The sequence below is a fragment of the Tamandua tetradactyla genome, chromosome 1, assembly GCF_023851605.1.
Source record: "Tamandua tetradactyla isolate mTamTet1 chromosome 1, mTamTet1.pri, whole genome shotgun sequence".
NCBI classification, from domain to species: domain Eukaryota; kingdom Metazoa; phylum Chordata; class Mammalia; order Pilosa; family Myrmecophagidae; genus Tamandua; species Tamandua tetradactyla.
The window spans coordinates 177204601-177229946 of NC_135327.1; the positions used below are offsets into that span (position 1 = coordinate 177204601).

General features: G+C 36.8%; 1 protein-coding gene across 5 annotated transcripts in view; it reads left to right on the forward strand.

Moving 5' to 3' along the window:
* BPGM (bisphosphoglycerate mutase) overlaps positions 1-22630 on the forward strand; it is a 31003-nt gene extending 8373 nt beyond the window's left edge. For all 5 annotated transcript variants that reach the window (XM_077137878.1, XM_077137785.1, XM_077137708.1 and 2 more), the window contains 2 exons: positions 5215-5876; positions 22334-22630. In XM_077137878.1, the coding sequence (XP_076993993.1) occupies positions 5276-5876; positions 22334-22512 (780 nt within the window). In that variant the 5' untranslated portion in view covers positions 5215-5275 and the 3' untranslated portion in view covers positions 22513-22630. The remainder of the gene's footprint in view (positions 1-5214; positions 5877-22333) is intronic.
* Positions 22631-25346: the final 2716 nt, after the last annotated feature.

The following is a 25346-nucleotide window of genomic DNA, read 5'->3' on the forward strand; positions in this document are numbered from 1 at the left end:
ATGATCTAAAAGATCTGAAAGTAACCTATCACAAGTGCACCAAACATTATAAAGCAGGATGCTTATGAGAGTTTGTAAGAAACAGGCTGACCAAGTTCTCAATGATGAGAAGGAAAAGCAAAGAAGTCTTCATAGAGAAGAGGTTCTCAAAGTGTGGTTCTTGGACTAGCTGTATCATCTTCACCTAGATGCTTTCTAGAAATGGAGATCCTCAGGCTAACCCCAGACTTACTGACTCAAGCTCTGGGGTAACCCTAGCAATCTGTTTTAACCCCCTGGTGATTCTGAAGAAAATTAAATTTGACTGGCCTATAGGAAATAATTTTTAAGCTGAGCTCTAAAGCTGCACTGCCAGTATAGTAGCCTACAGGCTATTGAGCACTTGAAATGTGACTTGTCAGACTTGAGTTGTGTTTTAAGTGTAAAACATTTTTTTACATATTAAGTTTTCAGACTTAATATGAAAAAAATTATTAAAAATTTTATATTAATCATGTGCTGAAATGATATTTTGGACATATAGTGTTAAAGTATATTAAAATTTCACCAACTTCTTCCTTTTTAATGTGGCTCCTAGAAAATGTAAGATTTAAAATGTGGTTTGCATTATATTTTGATTATACAGCTAATCTAAAGAATAAATAAAAGTTACCTAAAGCAGGGTGAGATTAGGATGGCAGTGGACAGGAGGAAATGATGGTCAAGTGTTCTATGTAGGTTATATTATGTGCACAGTTGCTGAGAAAGAAAAGAGCTTGGCAAGTTGCAGGAAATAAAAGAAAACAAAGCCTTGCAGGTCAAGTTAAGGATTTTGAACTTTAGCCAAAGACCAACAGGAAGCAATTGAGGGTTTTAAATAGCGTGCTCAGTTGAAGTTTGTAGCTCATAAATGAGGATGGCAGGAAAGCTGCAGCTGAATGTAGCATGACTCTCAGAAACATAGCTTTAAATTTTCTTTTTCCTTCAAGGTGGTGGGGGTGGGGAGGCTTGGAAGGAGGGAGTTATAGTTAGGAAGTACCATCGAAAGAGAACAAGAGTTTTCCCATATCATGGATTCTGACACTTTGATGTGAGATATGAATGGCCCCCACTAGAGTGAGAAGCAGTGTCCTCCTCTGGGTAAAGTAGTTCTCAGTTCTGTTCATTTTTGGCTCAGTTGAAGCCCAGTGCTGGAGAAAACACTCTAGGAAGAGTCTGAGGCTGGGTGGGAGTTTGATTATAGAGCTGGGAGCACTGTGGGCACCAGCGAAGGACTTGGTGAAGGAGGGCTGTAAAGTTGGGGCTGAGAGAAGGAAGCTCAGAGCACTATGGGGAGTAGAGGATTTCTTCTTTGAAAGGGCTGTTAGACAAGAACTGTGGAAAGCTGAGGTGAGAGACCTGGAGGATAGTGGGCTCACAGACATCATCTATGACTTGGAAGAGATTTTCCTTTAAATCAGAGGTCATACACAAGCAAACTAAATCTAGCCTGCAGATATGTTTATCTTTTTGATTAACATTTACAAATTTTATTCAGATATTTTGTCAGGATTTAAAAATGTCCATTTCCTTTTTTTTTTTTTTAAGTCAGATATGGGAAATCTAGGTCCCTCAGTCTTACAGAATACCAGGCTGGGGCTGAGCAGTGGCTACTCTATTTTTATATGAATTTTTAGGATCTGAAAGGATTGTTTTAGTGTTGTTGTTGTTTCTGTTTAAAGACTTCAGTATAAAATCAAAACAGAATCCATAGGTCTTCCATGGTCTGACTCTAGCTAGGTCTTGCTCCCCATCAGGATTATCTAGGTTGGAGCAGGTGTCTATTCCCTGTCCCCTTCAGGATGGTTAGAGTTGTATATGTATAGACCATGATCTATGATGGGGTATGGCCACCAAGCTTCCTGAGGGAGTCTGGATCCTGTCCCCTGCCTCATTCTCCACCATCAGGGACCAAACACTGCCTGAGATGTGGGAGGAACCAGCCCAGGTGATACGGACTAGACCAGCTGTATATATAAGTTTCAATAAACTCTCCTTCCTAGAGTGATTTGATCAGTGAGTAGAAAAGTATTTGCAAAGTCCCCTTCGGGGAATGGTGGGAACAGGGGAAAACTCAACTTCCCCAAGTTGAATTCTTGATATTCTCACAAGCAGTGTGGGTGACCAAAGCTATAGGGTGAGCCCCCAAGTCTTGGGGTTTTCTCATATGAAACTTAACCCCACAGGGGATAGGTTAAGCCTACTTAAAATTAGGCCTAAGAGTCACCCCCAGGAGAATATCTTTTGTTGCTCAGATGTGGCCTCTCTCCAGCCAACACATCAAGCAAACTCACCACCTTCCCCCTATCTGCGTGGGGCGTGACTCCCAGGGGTGTGGATCTTCCTGGCAATGTGGGACAGAAATCCCAGAATGAGCTGAGACTCAGCATCAAGGGATTGAGAAAAACTCTAGAATGAGCTGAGACCCAGCATCAAGGGACTGAGAGAACCTTCTTGACCAAAAGGGGGAAGAGTGAAATGAGACAAAGTGTCAATGTCTGAGAGATTCCAAACAGACTCGAGAGGTTATCCTGGAGGTTATTCTTATGCATTAAGTAAATATCGCCTTGTTAACCAAGATGTAATGGAGAAGCTGGAGGGAACTGCCTGAAAATGTAGAGCTGTGTTCCAGTAGCCATGTTTCTTGATGATGATTGTATAATGATAAAGCTTCACAATGTGACTGTGTGATTGTGAAAACCTTGTGTCTGATGCTCCTTTTATCTACCTTGTCAACAGATGAGTAGAACATATGGAATAAAAATAAATAATAGGGGGAACAAATGTTAAAATAAATTTAGTTTTTGAAATGTTAGTGATCAATGAAAGGGAAGGGTAAGGGGTATGTTATGTAAATTTTTTTTCCTGTTTTTGTTTTATTTTTCTGTTGTCTTTTTATTTCTTTTTCTGAATTGATGCAAATGTTCTGGGAAATGATCATGATGATGAATATGCAACTATGTGATGATATTGTGAATTGCTGAGTGTATGTGTTGGGAATGTTTGTGTTTCTTTCTTATAATTTTTTTTTAATTAATAAAAAACTTAAAAAAAAAAAACTCTCCTTTTCTCTTAAAAAAAAAAAAAAAAAACTCCCCAATCTTTGGTTTTGGTAGTCTCATCTTCTTTTTGGTCTCAAAAAAAATCTAAGAATAGTGTTCTTGGTTCAGTTAGACAAGTTATTCCAAAGCTTTATCCACTTATAGGAGTTACCTCCATCAAAGCAGCATATATTTTCTATGCAGTTCACCACTATCTCATCACTCCCTATTGTCCATCTTCACTCATCTTCATGCATCTGTCTGGCCATTGTAGGCATTTGAGTTTGCAACCCCTGCCTTAAACTTCAAATCAACCTGGCTATAGTGTTATGGTTTTTTGGTGTGTGTGTGTATGAACAATTGCTGTACCAGCTCTAGAGCACTGAAATCTTTTAAAACTATTGCAAACTTTAAACATCTGTCACCTCAGCAGTTCCTTTGTCAATATTCATCAGTTAGTTAAAAAGGAAAAGTTGATAATCCCAAGGAGGAGAAAAAATATTGACTTTTTGTTTACCAGAGATAAACACACTAGTTTGGTACCTTATACTGTATTTAACCCCTGTGTATCAGAGTGAGGGAAGGGTATGTATTTGCATAGTCTTTGTGTTTGTAGTATGTTCCTCTACTCTAGCACATATTTACTGAGGGGGAGAAAAGCATTTCTTAAAACAAGCAAACCTGTATACAGCAAAATGTTACGGTATGGCAAAACATGGTGGTAGGCCTGAGTGTTCATGATGTTATTGCTGTGTTCTTTAATGACTTGATATAGCTCATTAATCAAAAGATGAAGGGGAAGTGTTTCTGCCTACAAAATTTTTTCACCCTACCCTTCTTCATTTGAAGGGAAAATGGCTTCATTATCTTATGGAGGTTTCTTGCTTGACAAGACAAATTAAGGGTTGAGGTAGAGGACCAGCCTTTAAAGGCTCTCACACCCTTTGTTTTTTTTTGGTTTTTTTTTTTCAGAATCTCTAGGAATTACTAAGGAAAGGTAAAAACTAGATCAAAATTCCAATTAATGCTGTCACTGATTGTTATATAACTGTCAATAAGTTACTGTTTAAGTGGGGCAGAAAATCTCAAGTTAAAGGAAGTTGCCAAGAATGGCAGAAGACAAGGACCAGATGCTCATATAATCTTTACTTCCCCAGTGTGAAAGATACTGGGGTGGAAGTGGAGAATGCCATGCATGTAAATCCCAGCAACATTTGTCAATGTAGATATGTTCTTTGCAAGGAGAGTGAGGGCAGGCTGATGCTGTCAGGTCGTCAGATTCTCCAAGGGAGAGAGAGGGCCCAACAGGTCTTTGGACCAACAGCTTAAACTTAGAGAGTTCAGAAATACTTTAGGGTTGCCTATCTCACTTTGATTCTTCTTCTGCTAAGGATATGACTGGTGTGTAGCTCTGAAGGTTTGGGGAGGAGTAGATAGGGCATCCTTATCAGCGTAGTTCTTCTCCCTCCTCCAGAATTGCTGTTATTAATCTATTTCCATAGGCAGCATCTTTCAGCTGCTTACATGTGATTAGCTTGTTTTGCATCTTGATTTATTCCTGCAATAACTCTATCTTAAGGCAGATGAGAGATTATTCAAGTGTGTACCACATTTGGTATTGTTGTCCGTTAATTTTTAATGCTTATTGAATGTTGGACCCATGTATCTTGTGAATCCTTACATTTTCTTGTATCTGGTAGAGCCAATGGCATTGAAAAACAAGTTGCCACCAATCAGTGATTTATCATTGGTGGTTCATTGAGTTAGCATGTTTTATAACTTCTGTACTAAGAAGGTGATACCAGTAAATATTTCTTTTTCCATCGGCGGCAAAACAAACTGATAGGATACCTTTTTATCTGGTGGAAATGCAGCATACCATTGAAATGAAGTAGGTGTTCTGTTATTTTACATTGTACGATTAACATTCTCTCCAGGCATCAGAAAGGTGAACTAAGTTACCTGTAATTAATTTATCTATAGACCATGCCGGTTTGTACCATATTGTATGAGTTGTTAGGAATCTGATGTCAAAACTGTTTGCAGGAATCCCGGTTTCTTGTAGAAACTGGCCTTTGTTAAGTTGTGCTTCCATTCCCAGTTAGTCAGTTGAATGAAGAATGTAACTTATTCTTTTCGTTTCTTCTTTTTCTAGATCTATTGCTATCATTGAACTTTGGCCCATTTGAACACGCCAGGGAAGCTCAGCCATCAGTATGTCCAAGTATAAACTTATTATGTTAAGACACGGAGAAGGTGCTTGGAATAAGGAGAATCGTTTTTGTAGTTGGGTGGATCAGAAACTTAACAGTGAAGGAATAGAGGAAGCTCAGAACTGTGGGAAACAACTGAAAGCACTAAACTTTGAATTTGATCTTGTGTTCACATCTGTCCTCAATCGGTCCATCCACACAGCCTGGCTGATCCTGGAAGAGCTGGGTCAGGAATGGGTTCCTGTGGAAAGCTCTTGGCGTCTAAATGAGCGTCACTATGGAGCCTTGATCGGTCTCAATAGGGAGAAAATGGCTTTGAATCATGGTGAAGAACAAGTGAGGGTCTGGAGAAGAAGCTACAATGTGACTCCACCTCCCATTGATGAGTCTCATCCTTACTACCATGAAATCTACAATGACCGGAGGTATAAAGTGTGTGATGTGCCTGTGGATCAACTTCCACGATCTGAAAGCTTAAAGGAGGTTCTGGAGAGACTCCTTCCCTATTGGAATGAAAGGATTGCTCCTGAAGTATTAAGTGGCAAAACCATTCTGATATCTGCTCATGGAAACAGCAGTAGGGCACTCCTGAAACATCTGGAAGGTACCATCTTTATGTTACTCCTTATTAGAGGTTAAGTGTTATAGTCTTGTCTTTATCTAGAAAGGACATGGTTTCTAAGCTCAGTGTACTACTTACTAAATAGACTTTTCTTCCCTATTCCTTTTATCACTTGAGACTTTCAAAAATTATCTTGTTCTGTAAGTCAAAACTCATGTGCCTTTCACAATTGTATTACCTGAAGCAGTGTTTCTCAAATTTAGCAAGCATCAGAATCACCTGTTAAAACAGGGTTGTTGTGCTCCAACCCTGGAGTTTCTGACTGATTAGATCTGGGGTTGGGTCTATGAATTTGCATTTCCGGCAAGTCCCTTGGCGATACTGATATTGCTACTTGGGGTTCTAGAAACACTAATCTAAAAGATGATTGGCTTTTGTAGAAAGATGAAAGGAAGATAGGAAGGAAAGAACTTTCTGTAACAGTGGTGTTCAGAGGAAGCTCATTTGTTAAGTCTTTCAAGCTAAGTAGATTTAGACTTCGATCTTGCTGCGTTTCTTCTAACTTTAAACAATTACTGATGTATTTTCAGAGCTACGTTTTCTGAGCAATTCTTTTGCTCCAGTCGTCTCTAACCAGGTTTAGTCACTGGGAGAAAGTTAGGGAGAAGGAAAATAAAAGGATGGCTTCTTAATTTATCTTGACGCCAAAATTTTGGAAACAGTTAGTATTCTTAAGTATCACTATTTTATTTTAACTACTTGATTTTGTAATTGTATTCTAAAGGTGTTCTGAATATACTGCATTCTTGTCTTCCTCCTAAGTAACATGAATTAAAACTCTTGAGGACTCAAGCTCACCAGTTCTGGGTATCAGTGATTATACTGTGAGGCTTTTAAGGAATTTCTCTCTCCTCTCTGTTCCTTTGCTAGACAATCCCAGACTGTTCTGCTTTTTGAGTGATCTATTCTGTATACTGTTTTCCTAGCTTCCATTGCTGTCAGCAGTAACTTGTGTCAGAATACATTTCTCTGTGACTTCTGTTCTAGTTTATTTTTCCTATAGGGACTGGCTGAATAAACAGTGAAAATTTTGACATTATATATGTATAGTGAGTGAAAATAAGTTAATGAAAAAGGGCTCTTTAAGAGACTTTAAAGTAAAAATTTTTAGTATGTGTGTTTTATTCCTAATTTTGAAAAATGGCCAAAAGCCAAATCATTACTTGAATACCTGACATCTATTAATTATTCAGAGATCTAAAATCTACAGACTTTAATGGGTATTAGAAACTTTATTGGCTTGATACGGTGCTCCATCTGTTTGTATGTGTGTGTGTAATTATCTTATTAATTCAACTATATAAAAGACTTCTATTATTTCTTGTTTTGAATACTCAGATACTAGATTAAATAACTTCACCATTAATGGAGTATAGTACTTTATTACTCATTTGAAGAGTTGAGATTCCTCTTAGGAAAACAACAAACTGAAATCCAGTATTTCAAAGTTTCTGTCAGAAGATGTAGTCTATCCTCCTATACCAAATTCTTTTTTCAGAGATGGAACTTAGATTTCCTTGTGGCTGTTTCCTTCCCTTAGAAAATGCCACCATCTCCTTCAGTACCCTGCTCTCTTTTCCTTATTAGCTAGGAAATCCCCCTTTATAAACAAAAAACAAAACTTCCTGCTATGTAGTACCATTTATTCTTAGCCTATCTTCAGGTTTATATCTACTGAAGACTATTCTACAGCCTCAACACAGCTAATTCTAGATACCCCATTCTATCCTACTTGCCAACCTCCTTATGTGTTTACAAAACAAAACCAGTGTTATCAGGCTAGTGCATTCATTGTTTAACTATTTGTTACTGTTCTTTCTGAGGGGATAGGAGGAAAGTTTAACAAATGGCAGTAAGGAAGGCAGTCATCATGTTGGGGTGGGATGGGGGGAATTGCTTGCAGAGGGTTAGCTTAAAGAAAAACTTACTTTCTCTGTATTTGAGGAAGCTTTTACAACCAGTAATTATTCAAAATAATCAAGTGGTACAGTTACTGTGGAAAATAGACAGTTCTTCAGTTACAGTTACTGTGTGATTCAGCAATTCCACACTTGAAGTTTATATCCAAGAGAAATTAAAACACATGTCCATACAAAAACATGAGTCTTCATACCAGCCAAAAAGTAGAAACAACCTAAATGTCCATCTCCTCATGAATGGATAAATTAAATGTGACATCTGTGCAATGGAATATTATTCAGCAATAAAGAAGAATGAAATATTGATGTAGTCTGTAACGTAGATGAACTTTGAGCTCATTATGTTAAGTGAAAGAAGCCCATCACAAAGGATCGCATACTGTATGATTCCGTTTATGTGAAATGTGTAGAATAGGCAAATCTATAGGGGCAAAAGTAGATTAGTGGTTGCCTGGGCCTGGGGCTATAGAAGAATTGCAGGTGTGGTGGTGGTGGTAATGAAGAGTGATGGTTAATATGAAGTTTCTTTTTGGAGTAATGAAAATGTTCTAAAATCATTTGTGGTAAAGGATGCATGTTTTAGTTTGCTAGCTGCCAGAATGCAATATACCAGAAACGGAATGGCTTTTAAAAGGGGAATTTAATAAGTTGCTAGTTTACAGTTCTAAGGCCAAGAAAATGTCCCAATAAAATCAGTCTATAGAAATATCCAACATAAGGCATTCAGGGACAGATACCTTGGTTCAAGAAGGCCAATGAAGTTCAGGGTTTCTCTCTGAAGTGAGAAAGCACATGGCAAACACAGTCACAGTTTCTCTTTTGGCTGGAAGGGCACATGGTGAGCAAGGTGTCATCTGCTGGCTTTCTCTCCTGGCTTCCTGTTTCATGAAGCTCCCTGGGAGGTGTTTTCCTTCTTCATCTCCAAAGGTCGCTGGCTGGTAGACTCTGCTTCTCATGGCTGTGTCATTCTGCTCTGCTGTCTCTGAATTGCTCTCATTCTCCAAAATGTTTGCTGTTTTATAGGACTTCAGAAACTAATAAAGACCCACCTGAATGGGTGGAGACACAGCTCTACCTAATCCAGTTTAACAACTACACTTGATTAAATCACACATTTGCGGAGATGATCTAATTAAAGCTTCAAATATACAGTGCTGAATTAGGGATTAGGAGAAATGGCTGCCTTTACAAAATGGGATTAGGATTAAAATTTGGCTTTTCTAGGGTGCATGTATCCTTTCAAACCAGTACAGTGCACAACTCTGAATATACTAAAATCTATTGAATTGTATACTTTGGGTGAATTGTATGATATGTGATTGTATCCTAGTAAATCTATTAAAATCAACAGGGATTAAAAGTCAAAGGATTTGACATTGTTTAGAAAACAAAAGTTTAAGGTAAATTAATATGAATTAATATGAAAGTGGTAAAAGAAGAAGTGCATGTATGTGGAGTAAAGAATAAGGAGAAAAATGTCAAAATTCTGACTACTAGGGCAGAAATAAGTTTAGAGAGATTGCTGGGAAATTAGCAACATTAGTCCTGTATAGATGTCGCCCTTCTTCTGGAGGTTGGACATATGCAACTAAATGACCTTTCAGAGATTAATGAAATTAAAGTAACCCTGGGTTATACTCTTTCTCTATCCCTATCAATATAAATAAACGTTATATAAAATGTTTTTCTTTGGGAAATGGTTGATTTAAAACAGTGGTTTTCATGCAAGAAGTAAATTTACAAAGACTTGAGTTGGAAGTATGTGAAAGTAGAAAAAGACATAAGGCTTATGGTAGTTAAGTTCAGATGTCAGTTTGGCCTGGTGATGATGTCTAGTTTTCTTGCTGTGGACTTGAATCATTAGCATGTGAAACTCATCTATGGCTGATTACATCTGCAGTCGGCTAAGGGGAGTGCCTTCAGCAATGAGTGATGTTTAATGAGCTGGAAGCTTAAAAAAGAGAGGTCAGAGGAGAGCTCAACGCAGCACAGCCCAAGCAGTGCAGCATACGTCATCTCAGCACTGGCAGCTCAGCCCAGACACTTGGAGATGCAGAAAGAAACCACCCCAGGAAAAGCTGTTGGAACCCAGAAACCAGGAGAGAGAAGGCCAGCAAACATAGCCATATAAACGAGAACCTCAGATGAAAGTTAGCTGCCTTTCCTCTGAATAACTATAGGTTTTTAACTAAATAAATCCCTTTTTATTAAAAGCCAATCCATCTCTGGTGTTTTACATTCTGGCAGCTTTGGCAGACTAAAATAAGGCTGAAAGAAGATGTCTGAAGGAGAAGATAGGTGTATGTGAAGGAGACAGGGAATGGAAATAGTGGGATTGGTTACCAGTAAGAATAGCAGACATTTAGAATGGCATGTACACATTTACTACATGCCAGAATTTGCATGTAGTAACAAGCCCATAACTAGAGAAACAAATGAAATGGATGTGAAGGTTGAGACTTGTTACATAGGAAGATATGAGGGTAGTTTGTAACCTTGACTCACCCATCCTGGGTACAACAACTGTTCCATTTCGGCCTGTACTACCCCCTGGTGGAACTATAATATTCATTGAGTTCTTTGATGTTGCTTTCATTCTCTATTGTGACTTATTCCCAAATCTGACATGGAAGAAATTATTCCATGCCTGTGAAATATAACAGACTGGATTTTAGGCTTACTTTATAACTTAGTTATCTTATTTAAGGGTTCTCTAAATACTAATCTCCATTAATAAAATTTCTGCTATACTGTATGTTGAAAAATAAGATCCAGGTTTTTTGGTCACATCTATACAAATTAAACATCAGTGACTTTCCCCAGATCATAAGAAATAGTATATAACTAGTATATAATCTCTTAATTATATTATATAATCTCTTAATTTAGTGAGATATAATCCCTTTTTTCAGTTGCGGTGAAATTCATGTAACATAAAAATTGACTGTTTTAAAATGAACAATTCAGTGACATTTAGCACATTCACAATGCTATGCAGCTACCACGTCTATCTAATTCCAGATATCTAATTCCAAAGCATTGTCATCATCCCAAAAAAGAAACTGTTCACTGATTAAGCAGTTTCTCTACATACTGCTACCCCTGCCCCGGCAAGCACTAGTTTGCTTTCTATGGATTTAACTGTTATGTCTCTATCATATAAAAGGAATCATACTATGTACTCTTCTATGCCTGGCTTCTTTCCCAATGATCATCCACATTACAGCATGTTTCAGTACTTCATTTCTTTTTATGGCTGAATAATAGTCCATTGTGTACTACAATTTGTTCATCCATTCATCTATTCATGGACATTTGGGTTGTTTTCACCTTTTGGCTATTTTAAGCCTTTTTAAAATGTATTATGATTGTGTGTGCTTATCAGGATAGGAATACTAACATAACTGCTGTTGTCTTACATATTTACTTTTCAAGAGCTCAGGTTACAGGCAGGGCTTCATGTGATACTTAGTAATTTCTCAACCTAAAAGGAAATTTAAGATTTCGTTGAATTTGAGATTCTAACTTTTCAAGACGTCAAAAAATTGAGTCTTCCTTATTTTAGTGTGTGAGTTAGTAGGAGGGAGTGTGATGGAGATTTTCCTCTTATGTGAAATACTACTTGCCAACATTTTTATTGTAAAATTCTGTGATCATACATCCCCATTTTCTGCCTAATATTAACTGTCTCCATGCAATTATTGTTAATACTTCTTTTCACTTTCAAAGTGCCCAGCTTGGGACAATAAATTGTAGAGTCACCTTACTATAAGGATGTTAGCTTTCACTATTATCAAGAATGAATCCTTGAACTGGACTTGCCTTTGCTGGTTCCATATTCCTATAAATGCCAAAAGTTTCTCAATTTTCCTTTGCATAATCATAAATGTCAAGATGACTGTGAGTGTAGATTTCTTTTTCCTAGTCATGCTTTCTAGGTATGCTTATATAAAATTATCCCCTGTAAAAATGGGACTTCTCAAGAAACTGGAGCAAGTTTTTCCTATATTGTCCTTAAAGTGCCTGACAAAATGTCTGCCTATTGCTGGAGAGGAGTGTGGTGTCTGATAGAATCAGTGACAACATATTTATTCAAAAACTATAACTTTGAGGTAGGAAGAATGATGACCCCAGTTAAAGAACTCAGTAGAGTATTGACTTACCCTGAAATCCCAAAGTCCTTTAACATCTTTCTACTAAGAGTAAAATCATATTACTCATCTACTCTTAGACTGTCTTTATCTCAACGAGAAAGAGTGTTAGTTCTTCAGAGTTATTTGTGCTGTGACATTACCCTACAGGTATTGAAATCCTGACTGATACCCCTTTCATTTGTGGGAAAGAAGACAGATGCTATTGAAAAAAATAAAACCCAGAGAGACCTTACATGACTTGGCCATGCTCTTAATAGTTTGTTGGTATCATAAACACTGCCCAAAATCCAGTTCACTGAAACTCCACACATGAGAACCACCTGGGCTTTTTTGTTTTAAATGTTCTCTGAAAAGTAGTTCTTCTCTTGATCTGTTCTTTGTTTGGAATACTATATTGTAAGAAGCTGAGATAAGTGCATCATTGGCAGGTAACTGATAAAAAGGTAATTTGATGCAACTGATTGAATCTTAAATTATTACTGCTATTATCATAACGTTGTAATGTGTGAATGGTGCTGGTAGCACAGTACTACAAGGTAGCTCTGTTTTTGAGTGCACACTGTGATCCAGGCACAGTTTAGGCATTTTATACACGTAGGAAACTAGGACAAGGCTCTGCCCTCATGGAAAGCTATGGTTTAATACTGTTTTACTTTGCTGTTGAGTATATCCAGGTTATACTTTTTTCCTTTGTTCCATCATTGATTACTAAGCTGTTTTTAAAAATAAAACAGCTGCTTTAATAAAAAGGAGTAAACTGCTTATATAGCCAATATCATGAATGAATCTCAACCACATTATGCTAAATGAAAGAAATCGGGTTCAAGAAGCTATGTATTGTACAATTCCATTTATATGCCATTTGGAAAAAAGCAAAACTGTTAGAACAGAAAATGGATCAGTGTGGGAAAGGGGGATGTTCACTGGAGCATGCAAAATGAGGGGATATAGAACTATTTTGCGGCATTGTTTACACTATTGTATGCATTTGTCAAACTCCTAATACTGTACACTAAAAAAAGGGTAAATTTTATAATATGTAAGTTATACCTCAATTTAATAAGACCTGCTTTATCCAGTGAAATCAACATTGACCAAATTGGGATCTCGCCTTTTGTTCCCTAAAATAGACTAGATTAGTTTGATTGTCAGTTAACAACATTAAACAAAGATTGCTACATACATCTGTCTGTGCCATTGAAAATTAACCTGGCCAGAATTTGTTGCACTTTCAGGACATTTTAGTACTGACTTTATTTAGCACCTAAACCGTGTTCAGTATAGGGAATTACCTTTTAAAATCCGTCAGAAATAGTTATGTATAAGCTGCTGGACTATGAAGTCTCTTTAGAGACACTTATTAACATTACTTGTAAGTTTTGGGTTCCTCTAGTAAAAATTTTCCACCCCTGAACTCTCTCTGTCTCTGCTCACTTGGCACCAAATTTTATAGCCTTTAATTTGATAGTAATTATTAAGGCTTTGAGAAGACTTAAAAGATATGTGAAACATAGTAATATATAGTAAGAACTATCTTTCTTAAGGGGATGATTATATTTATATAATAAATGTATATTATAATAATATGAATATGTTATTATATTTATATAGTAAAATAGTAGTTTATTAATAAACTAATAATGAGTACAGACTAAAGGAGGGCCCACCTCTAACTGATTCAGACACACTTCTTATAAAATACCACCATGAAAACGTCTTAATATAGATTAGTATCTGAAAGCATCCAGTTCTGTAGTGCTCCCCACAGATATGTGTTTATTTCTTTGTGGTTGGCATAGTCTCTTCCTGTTTGTTTTCTGCTGGCCCACATTGAAGGAAACCCAGGTACTGAAATGAAGCATTGGATGCAGTCTGATCTTACCAGAGGAAGTAGATTGTTTAGTCTGGGTTCAAGCACAGGAATAGGCAGTTTCAAGTTTGGAATAAGAGTAGAAAACAAGAGACTCTCGAAGGACAGACTTGATCCCTCAAGAACTGTGTACAGTTATATACATACCAAGGCAAAGAAGTGGTGAGATAAAATTAGAGATTTGGGGAGGAAAGGTCAGCTGAGACTAGCTGTGGGAGGAGGACTGATGAGTCGGTCACCTTTGACATTTACTTGTGATATTTTCAGAAGCAGCAAGTTCAGGCCCCTTTTCTGTGAGATAAATAGTTTCTTAGTGGTATGGTTAAGCTTTCATTATTACAAATTGATTTATAGTACCCTTATTTTTAAAAAGGCTATTTTTACTGTAAAATTAAATATAGAATGAAATCTTTTCCCTCCCTTACACTAAATTAGAGGCTACTATTCTATCATAATGTTACAATATTCATTTAAGCCATTTCCAATTGTTCCTTTAACATGTCTTCAGTTGTACATAGCATTCAAACCTTAAAGAACTATATTTCACATTAGGTGGATCATCTGTGAAACTCAGAATCTCTTGTTTCAACTCTAATTTTAGCAATAGAATACAGGACTCTAAGCACAAATCGTCCACTAGTGGAATTTCAGTAGGGGTTGGTTTGACTGGGAAAGGGTGGCACATCAGTTGAACAAGTGATGGAAGCTGTTCTTTCATTCTTTTAATCTCCAAAAATATGTATTACAGAATTGGGATTGCCTCAGATCCTATAAACAGATCTTTCTGTCTCCCTCAAAATCTCTTCTATTTCTTGAACTTCAAAGATTTTGAGTTAACACCTTGGAGAAAAAGAGAGAATATATAGAAGACAAACTTGAAGTCATTACTTTGTTAGCATCAGACTTAACAACTTGTTTGAAGCTAGTAAGAATTTCCCCCCTTGCCACTCGCCCCACCTCCGTGAAGATTCAAGAATTAAAATAATGGGTGGGGTTATAGGAAGGGGTGGTTATGAAGTGGGGGAAGTGATAGGTAGAGGTGTACATGCAGGCTGAGAATTTTGCCACATTTTCCTTCAGAATGTTCGTGAGCATTGTCTAAAAAAAATCTGGGCTGGTTATCAGTTGTTATGTGACATCTTGCCACTCACTTTAACTTTCATGTGAAGTTCCAGTTAATGAGTTTGTAATAGGATATTTCTTAATATAGTATTGATTCAGTTTGGTTTAACCCAGTATGCATGCAATATTTTAGCCTTAGGAGTTCTGCTCACTTAACTTTCTCAGGATGAAGAATGTAATTTATCCTCAAATTGAGCAATGAGTAATGACTAGTGACTTCATTGTGGCTTTTTCTAATTTGCTTTTTTAAAATTTCAGTTAAGTCTCATTGTCTGGTTATTAACTGGTCTAAGTATTTTAGATATTTGTAAACAATTTATCTGCTGTGTGATTGCCTTGAGTAGTCATTGAAGAAGAATGTCAAGTTCACTATTGAGACATTTCTATTTTTATTGAGCTCTCCTTCCTTTGTAGGTGAAATATTATTCTGGTGACCTTGACTTAGTTGCTCCTTTGATTTGGTTCCACACGAAAGTAGGTTGTTAGCTAAGCAATGGGCATGAGCTTGAAAGTAGTACTATTTTAAAAAAGGACCTGTTAGAGCTGAGGCCATGATATATAAGTACTACATATGGCCCATCTCCTTGCCAAAGACCTAAGAACTCGTGTAGGGACACGGACTGCAATCCCTAAACCTGGTCTGTCATTATCCCAATGTTTTATCTATTACAAAGGGATCATACAAACTTGTTTAAGCCCATTATCAGCCCTAGAGACAAAGGCACACTGGTTCCCGATATCCAGTTAGTACCCAGCACTCTACACGGGCAAAGCATGCATGTGAACGTTCTCTTTTCTCCCCATATGTTGTAGCCATAGACAAATAAAATGATCAGAGTAAGTCCTAAGATTTGGGAGTAAAGATACCAGATCTAATTTTATTACCTTAATAATAGTCTTGTGACTTGACTGGATTTTTAACCTCTTTGGAGCTGTTTAGTCACTTTTTAAAAACAGCTTTACTGAGATATAATTGGTATACCATGTATTTACCCGTTCATGAAGTGCAGTTCAGTGGCTTTTCGTATATTCAGAGAGTTGTATGTCCATTACCACAACCACAATCAATTTTAGAACATTTTCATTACCCCAAAAAGGTATTCCTTAAAATAAATAATTTCTTAAAATAAGACAACAATGAAATTTGCTACGTTGATTGACTCTTCTTTTTACGAGAGACTTCTCTGCAGCATGTGATGCTGTTTGTGATAGCATTTTATCCACAGTAGAACTTCTTTCAAAATTGGAGTCAATCCTCTTGAACCCTGCCACTCCTTTATCAACTATTTATGTAATATTCTAAGTCCTTTGTCATTTCAGCATGTGATATACATGATATCCAGGAGTAGATTCCATCTCAAGAAGCCATTTTCTTTGCTCATACAAAAGAAGTAACTCCTCATCCATCCAAGTGTTATAAGATTGCAGCAATTCAATCACATTGTCAGGCTCCACTTCTCACTCTAGTTCTCTCGCTGTTTCTGCCACATCTGTAGTTACTACTCCACTGAAGTCTCAAACCCTTCAAAGTCATCCATGAAGGTTGGAATCAGCTCCTTCCAAACTCCTGTTAATGTTGATATTTTGAATCACAAATGTGCTTACTGGTATCTAGAATGGTGTTTCCATTCCAGAAGGTTTTCAGTGGACTTTGCCCAGATCCGTTTGAGGAATCACTATCTATGGTAGCTATAGCCTTACAGAATGTATTTCTCAAATAATAAGGCAAATTAACAGTCAAAATGACTCCTTAATCCTTCAGCTGCAAAATGGATTTGTGTTAGCAAGCATGGAAAACAACACTAATCTTTCTGTACATCTCCATTAGAGCTCTTGGGTGACCAGGTGCATTGTCAATGAAGCAATAAGATTTTGAAAGGAATCTTTTTTTTTTTCTGAATAGTTGATCTCAACAATGGGCTTAAAATATCTAGTAAACCATGTTATCAACAGATGTGTTGTCACCCTGGTTTTGCTATTCCATTTATGTAGCACAGGCAGAGTAGATTTAGCATAATTCTTAAGGGTCCTAGGATTTTCAGAATGGTAATTGAGCATTGGCTTCAACTTCAAGTCGCCAACTGCTTTAACCCCTAAAAATGGAGTCTGTCCTTCGAACCTTTGAAGCCAGGCATCGACTTATTCTCTCTTGCTAAGAGGTCCTAGGTGGCGTCTTTTTCCAATGTTTGTCTACATCGACTATCTGTTGTTTAGTGTAACCATCTTCAATTGTATTAGCTTGATCTTCTGAATAACTTGCTGCAACTTGCTGCAGCTTCTGTATGAGTACTTGCTGTTTTACCTTGTACTTTTATGTTATGGAGATGGCTTCTTTCCTTGAACTTTCTTTCCTCATGAACCAACCTCTACTAGCATTAAGCTTTTGTTCTGTGGCTTCCTCACCTCTCTCAGCCTTCACAGAATTGGCGAGTTAGGTTAGGGCCTTGCTCTGGATTAGGCTTTGGCTTATGGGGATGTTGTGGCTAGTTTGATCATATACAGATCACTAAAACTTTCTCCACTCTTTCATCTCATGTGTTCATTGGAATAACAGTTTCCTTTAAATTTTTTTGCATTCATGACTTGGGTAATTGACATGAAATGTTGTAGCTTTCTGTCTATTTTGGCTTTCCACATGGCTTCCTCACTAAGCTTAATCACTTCTAGCTTTTTATTGAAAGTGAGAAACATGTAACTCTTCCTTCACTTCAACACTTACAGACTGTTGTAGGGCTATTAAATTGGCCTAATTTCAATGATTTTGTGTCTTACAAAATCACAGAGATAGGGGAGTGGTCAGAACACATACTATATTTATCACATAAATTCGATGTCTTAGATGAACATGATTTGTGGAGCCCCAAAACAATTACAATAGTAACATCAAAGAACACTGATCATAGATCACCCTAACAGCTATATTAATAATGAAAAAGTTTAAATACTGTGAGAATTACCAAAATGTAACACAGAGACACGAAGTGAACACATGTTATTGGAAAAATGGTGCTGATAGACTCGACTGATGCCAAGTTGCCACAGCCTTCAATTTGTACAAAAATGGCAGCAATAAAATGAAGTATGCGAGTGGAATTGCTAGTCATATGGTAACTCTATGTAGCTTCTTCGGAATTCCCAGACTATTTATCATGAGACTATACCATTTTACATTCCCACCAGGAATGTATGGGAATTACCTTTCTTTCTTTTCTTCTTGTATGCTATATGGCGGGGGTCACATTTCATTCTTTTTCCGTGTGAATATCCCGTTATTGCCACACCATTTGTTGAATTTTGTTTGTTTTTTCTTTGTTTGTTTATTTTGGGGGGAAGTACATGGGCTGGGAATTTAACCCGAGTCTCCCTCATTGCAGGAGAGAATTCTACCACTGAACTACCCTTTTACCTCAGGATTATCATTTTTCATATCCCCACTAACAGTTTATCATCTGACTTTTTGATCACTACTGGATATGAAGGATTATCTCATGATCTTGATTTGCATTCACCTGATGGCTAAAGATGTTGAGTATCTTTTCATTTACTTATTGGCCATTTGTTTGTCTTCTTTGGAGAAGTCTATTTAGATCCTTTGCCTATTCTTAAATTTGGTCATCTTTTTATTGAGTTGTAATAGTTCTTTATATATGATTTGCAAAACTTTCCTCCCATTCTATTGATTGTCTTATTGCTTTTTTGATGGTGTCCCTTGAAGTACAAAAGTTTTCAATTTTGATGATATCCAGTTCATCTTTTTTTTTCTTTTGTTGCTGTGCTTTTGATGTCATATCTAACAAACCTATTGCCTGATTCAAGGTCATGAAGATTTATTATCATGTTTTCTTCTAGTTTTAGCTCTTACATTTGTCTTTGATCCAATCTGAGTTTATTTCTGTATATGGTACAAGGTAAGGGTCCAATTTCATTCTTTTATCTTTCGCATGTGGACATCCAGTTGCCTAGCACCATTTGTTGAAAAGATTATACTTTCCTCCATTTAATAGTCTTGGATCCGTTGTCTAAAATCAGTTGACCATAACTGTAAATGTAAGGATTTATGTTGGACTCTCAATTCTGTTCCATTGATCTAAGTGTTTATCTTTATGCAAGTTATACATTGTCTTGTTTACTGCAGTTTTGTGGTAAAATTTGAAGTCAGGAAGTGTAAGCTGTCCAACCTTATTTTTCTTTTTCAAGATTGTTTTGACTATTTTGGGAACCTTGAATTTCTAGATAAGTTTTAGGATTAGTTTGTTGGTTTCTGCAAAGAAGTTAGCTGGGATTTTTATAGGGATTGTGCTGAATCTGTAGATCAGTTTGGGGAATATTATCATTTTAGCAATATTGAATCTACCTATCCATGACCATGGGATGTCTTTCCATTTATTCAGGTCTTCTTTAATTTCTATCAGCAGTGCTTTATAGTCTTCAGAGTATAAGTTTTATATTTCTTTGGTTAAATTTATTTTGAAAGTTTTTCTTTCTGATGCTATTGTAAATGGAATAGTTTTCTTTTATTTTTGTTAATTTCTACTATATATAATTGATTTTTATATATTAATCTTTTGTCCTATAACTTTGCTAAACTCTTTTCTCATAGTTTTTAGTGGATTCCTTAGGATTTTCTATATATAATATCATCTTCAAATAGAGATAGTGTTACTTCTTCCTTTCTCATCTGGATGCCTTTTATTTCCTTGTCTTGCCTAGTTGCCCTAGTTAGAATCTCCAATACATTGTTGAACAGAAGTGATGACAGTGGACATCCTTGTATTGTTCCTGATATTAGGGGAAATATTTAGTCACTTTAAAATAAGATCCTGACTCTTGGAATTCTTGTAAAGATTAATAATAGATGTAAACATTCATAGTTTTTGCCTCTCTTGGCAAACTTTAGTCCAACATAGTCATTTTTTGCTTAAGAGTTGTCTCTTAACAATGATGTTTGCAGTGAAAATTTTGATAGGAGAGATCTAATTTAGTTCAGCAAACAGATATGCTTATAGACTATGGGGCAGATAGAGCATGATCCTTGCACAGTAGGGGAATAAAAACACTAGTTAATATTGACATGTTTCTCATGCCTCTGCTTCTTTCAACCATTTAGAATAAAATAGAGGAACCAATTTGGTACTAGAAGAGACTGTTCCCTCATTTTATATGAAATGGTTCAGTAGAAATAAAATCGTGTCCATGGTCACAGATGTCCTTCCCCAGACTACTGTCCACATAATCATCCTTCAGTTACTTTTTGGTTGAATGAATTAGTCCTGGGGACCTCCTAACTTGCCCCAGATTTGGAAATGAGAACTGCTGGATTCTGAAGGCTTAGTGGTCACCTGCCTGTAAACCACATGCTGTTGAATCCCCATCCTGCATCTCCAAGAGGATGAGTGTCGTAGCTGCTGTTCAGTCAGCTGACTCATCTAGCCTGATAGATTCTAAGAGGTCTGTTAGAATCCAAGGCAGTCATATTCCAGCTAAACAGGTAGCTGTCTGATCTGAACTTTTCTGTCATTAGTTTTAGTTTGTGATAATGATACTGTTAAGTGGGATTGTAGAGTGGGATTGTAGGGTTGCAGGGTGGGAATGGGGTCTTGATGGGCAAAGTAGTACTCTTTGTAGCGTATTAAGTCTTCTGCCTAGAAGAGAATTGCTAATAGGAAAAGAAAAAACACTTATGCTACACTTTTCTGTGTGTTCTTTCAAGTCTATCCCTCTTACCCCATAACCCTTTGTAATGGTGGTGGAAGAGTGCATTTCTTTTCTTAACTAGATAGAAGAAATGGGGGTCCAGAGAGGTTACTTGCCTAAAGTTACATAGTATACTGGGGACAAAGGAGGGCGTAGAACAGGAGGGTAGATAGGGCAGTGAACTTAGAAGAGATACTGACTACCAAGATTTAGGACCCTTTCAATTGTTTCACTGCTGTTTGGGTATGTATAGTTTGTGAGTAGTACTTCTTAGGTAGCTCTTCCAGCCAAACATGAAATTCTAATGAAGAACCACCCCAGTGGTAGGGATCCAGTGCTGTGCTCTTGGCCGGTGCTCAAAGGTATGACCAGTGGCTAATTAAAGTGCGTTGATAAGTAAGTGATAACTTCCTCTGCCACCATCACCCGTCAAATGAAGAACCCTTCAACTTACCTCAGAACTTGCTAATCTACTGAACTCAGGTCCTTAACATAGGATAGAATCATATGATTAGAATTTAGAAGTCTGTGTTTTAGATATGTTTTTAAAGTAGGTAATTTGAATACTTTCAGTTGTCTTTTAATTTGCTCAGCTCAATCTCTTTTCTTTTACCTTGTTTTTTATCCATTTTAAACTGAGAGATACTTGAGAAGCAGTTCAGTATATAGGAAATAAAGACACTGGTTGGAATGTGGACTCTGCCAGCTATCTGTGTGATTTTGAGTTGTTTACTTATCTATGCTAGAACTTTTGACCTGGAGAAAATAATAGCTCTTATCATCATAGGATTACAGTGATGCTTAAATGAGTTAATACATATAAAATGGTTAGAAGAATAGTTGGCATATAGTATATACTCAGGACGGGTTAGCTGTTTATTGTTAGATAACAGTAGTCATAATAATAACAATATTATTACTACCACTGTTTCTACTACTCTTACAACTTCAACTGTTCTGGCTAAAGTTAAATCACCTATAATTCAGCTGCCTCTCAAAAAGAATTGAGGGTGACTTGTTACGTTTATCCTCCTTTTAGCAGTTGGGGTATTAAGGGACAATAGGGATATTATGGTACAATAGGAAAATGAGACCATTTACAAGGCATGCCATTGTAAATTTGCCAGAGTTCCCTTGATGACGCATTTAAGGAAGCATTCCTGCTTGACTGGATCTAGCCAGGGTATTCCAAGCTCATTAAATATTAAAAAACTAACCACATTTGAATAAAATAAGCTAGATTCAGAGATTAGTGGAGAATCCTAATTTTAGGACTAGCTTTGGGACAAAGAATAAAAACAGAATACGTTCACTTTCAGATCTTCAAGATTAAATGATTCCTATGGAAAACCAGTAACACAAATGTAGTCATGAAAAAAATGATTTTCATTCCTTTATTATTTGGATAAGAAACAGTCAGGAACAGTTGTTCCAAAAGATATAAATGTCTTAAGATTTAGCTCTTGATGATGTGAATCTTTAATCTTTTTTTTTAAATTAATTTCTGGGAAGTTCTTTACTTCAAGGAACTATAGCTGGAATCCTTTACAATACCTGGCATGGCTCCAGATATAGTGTTGGACTAAGTAAGTGCACAGTTAAACAACTGAAGAGAACTTCCACCTGGGCTGTTTTTTTATTTTTTTTTAATACCTTGCCCCTTCCTCTCCTCATCAACAGGTATCTCAGATGAAGACATTATCAACATAACACTTCCTACTGGTGTCCCCATTCTCCTGGAGCTAGATGAAAACCTGCGTGCTGTTGGACCTCACCAGTTCCTGGGTAACCAAGAGGCTATCCAGGCAGCCATTAAGAAAGTAGAGGATCAAGGAAAAGTGAAAAAAGCTGGAAAATAAAGTTTTTCCCAATTGCTGATTAGGAATAGCTGCAAAAGGAGTGTCGTGCAGTGTATTATGGATGCTGATCTCTTGTTTTCTCCCTCTTTTTAAAATGAATTTGCTTTTTCCAGAGGTAGGCTGTGAAATATTTTAAGCAACTTATCTTGGTCCAGATAATGATTTTAGGATGCCTGAGTACTTTTGTCATAAGCCTTATAAATTATTAGCCCTGCTTGAATTAGTTACACTGGGGCTGGATCAAGGTCATAAGTTTCTGAGATGAGAGAGTAATAAGTGGAGGTGAAGGTGTTCGTGATTCAATAAAGCATTGAGTCACCATTTTCAGACAGTATTCCAAGGTTGAGGTTGCAGTAGTGAACAAAAGGTAAAAATCCTTAAAAGTTTGCATTGTACCTCACTTAGTAGTTAAGGAATTCACTCTTATATTTACTGAGGTGTTCTGAGGTGCTAGTAAGAGATTTTAGATGATACACAATACTTAAGTATTTATTTCTGGTCACTTCCTCTAGAAAAAGTAATCTTTGATAGTTACGGCCAAAGGGCCGCTAATTGGGAAAAAATAGGAGTTCCTCCAAGAAAGCAAACACCTATAACAACGACAATAAGTTCTTTAACTTGTCTCTAGTTCAGGGACATCATTTGTTTGACATTTGTCAAAATTCCTTTGGCCACTAGAATAAGCAGCACATAGACAACTTATAGGTGTTATGTTCTCTTTTGTTTTTGTTTTATGAGCTTTAATCTCTGAGTTAGAAATAAAGTTCTCTGAGTAAAAGCAATATCCTCTAAGTGTCTCCATTAGTCTTATAAATATTAAGGCCTCTGAACTAGTCTGACTCACATTTTTCTGAAACACTCAGAGTTGTACTTATTTCAACACATGGACACATTCCTTGTTTCCTATAAATTGAAGGTGGGGGTATACCACAGTGCATGTAACTTTATTCATGTGAGCAGGGAACATGCTTTATGGGGGCTTGACATATGTATTTGTTTATCAGCTGTGTGGAAAAGATTGCAGAATATAGCATAGACCCGGGGTAGGATATAGACAGAATTGATTGCTTATCAATCTCAATGATACTCTTTTCCACAGTATATTTTTAGATGCTGAGGGTATGTCAGTCATCATTTCCTTAAACTGTTGCTTTTGTTTCAAAGCAAGTACCATGTATATTTCAATGGAGAATTTATGTGGGAAAAAATGTGTAGCTATAATAGCTATTGCAGATACTTACCGTTTTCATAGTTTTCCATTGGTGAATTAGTTTATTTGTATCAGTTTCATAGTTTCACTATCATTAGAAGAAAACTAATTCTAAAACCCTTCATACCACTTGGTTTCTCTTTGATCTTTAATTCAGTAATCTCACAGCATTGGATAAAGAAGGCTATAAAGAGATAAACTTGTTTGCTCATAGCTGGCCACATCTGTGATGCACAAGCACATTGAATGTGGATATTTTACATTTCTGAATACTTGTTTCTCTACTACAGCTGGGTTTTTTTGCTGCTGTTGTTCTTTTCAATGCTGTTGTTTACCCAATAATACTTGCTAGAACTCAGAGGTGAGGGTAAAGAATATAGCTACCTATATCCAAAATTTTTTAACAGCGTCGTCTCTAGTATTGGCTTCTGAGTACTCCAACATGAATGGTGCCAGGTTTTCATGTAGATTGAGATCCTAGAGTTGGATTCTTCCCTGGTCCCACAGTGTGATATGCTTCTACATACAAAACAATGCTCAAATCCAGTCACTAAAATCATGCAGAACTTTCTAAGATAGGGTCGATATTTGCAGATCCTTTCTGATACAATTTGGTTTTACAGTTTTTGAATTCTTGGCTGAAATAAATCTAAACAGAAGAGACATTTATGAAAACTCCATGTAAAGTTAGTGTTAAAACTCCAGCACGTCAACCTAGGACAATCTACTGAACATGCTTTCTTTGCTCTTTTAAAAGGATATTGAAGGGGCAAGGGTAGTTTAGTGGTAGAATTCTCACCTGCCATGCGGGAGACCTGGGTTTGATTCCTGGCCTATGTACTTCCCAAACAAACAAGCAAACAAATGAAAAACTAAACAAAAGTCAGCAAATGGTGATGCAATAAGGGGATATTCACATGGGAAAAAAGAATGAAATGTGATCCCTGCCATATAGCATACAAAAAAAAATTTTTTTTTTTAATTGAAAGGATAGAGATTTTTTTTTTATACAGAACCTTGTCTGCTAACAAACCTGCACCTTAATCATCACATCTTTCTGACTACCTGAAGTTGGGGCAGAAAGTTGGAACTTGTTTTTTCCCTTTCAAAAAAAATCCAACCTATGCTAGAAATTTCATCCTTAGAGAGGACAGCTTTTGTTCTTGGTACCATCCTGCTACTAGTTTGGGCTTGCCCTGGAATTGGCTGGACATGTTCTCTCTGCCTGGGCTGAAGTGACTGCCCCAGTGTGGGTCCATGTGGTAAGATGAGGGCAGTGGCAAGGGCAACCATAAGATTTAAAATTTTAAATATCTCAGAAAGTAAAATATCCCAGAATATTGAGAACTTGTTTTTCTGGAAGAATAGACATTCAACTTCATAAAATGGAGGACCTTCTCTAGTACTAATTTGAGTATTGAATTAAAGCATCCTAGGTTAGAATATATTATTTCTAATGTATTTTTCATAAGTTGTGTGTCTTAGTTTCCTAGGGCTTCCTTAACAAAGTACTACAAACTAGGTGGCTTAAAACAAATTTATCGTTTCCCCATCCCCCAGCACAAGCACCCTGCTCCCACACCTAGCAGTGCTTGCAGGTGAATCTGTGCTACATAGTTTCCGC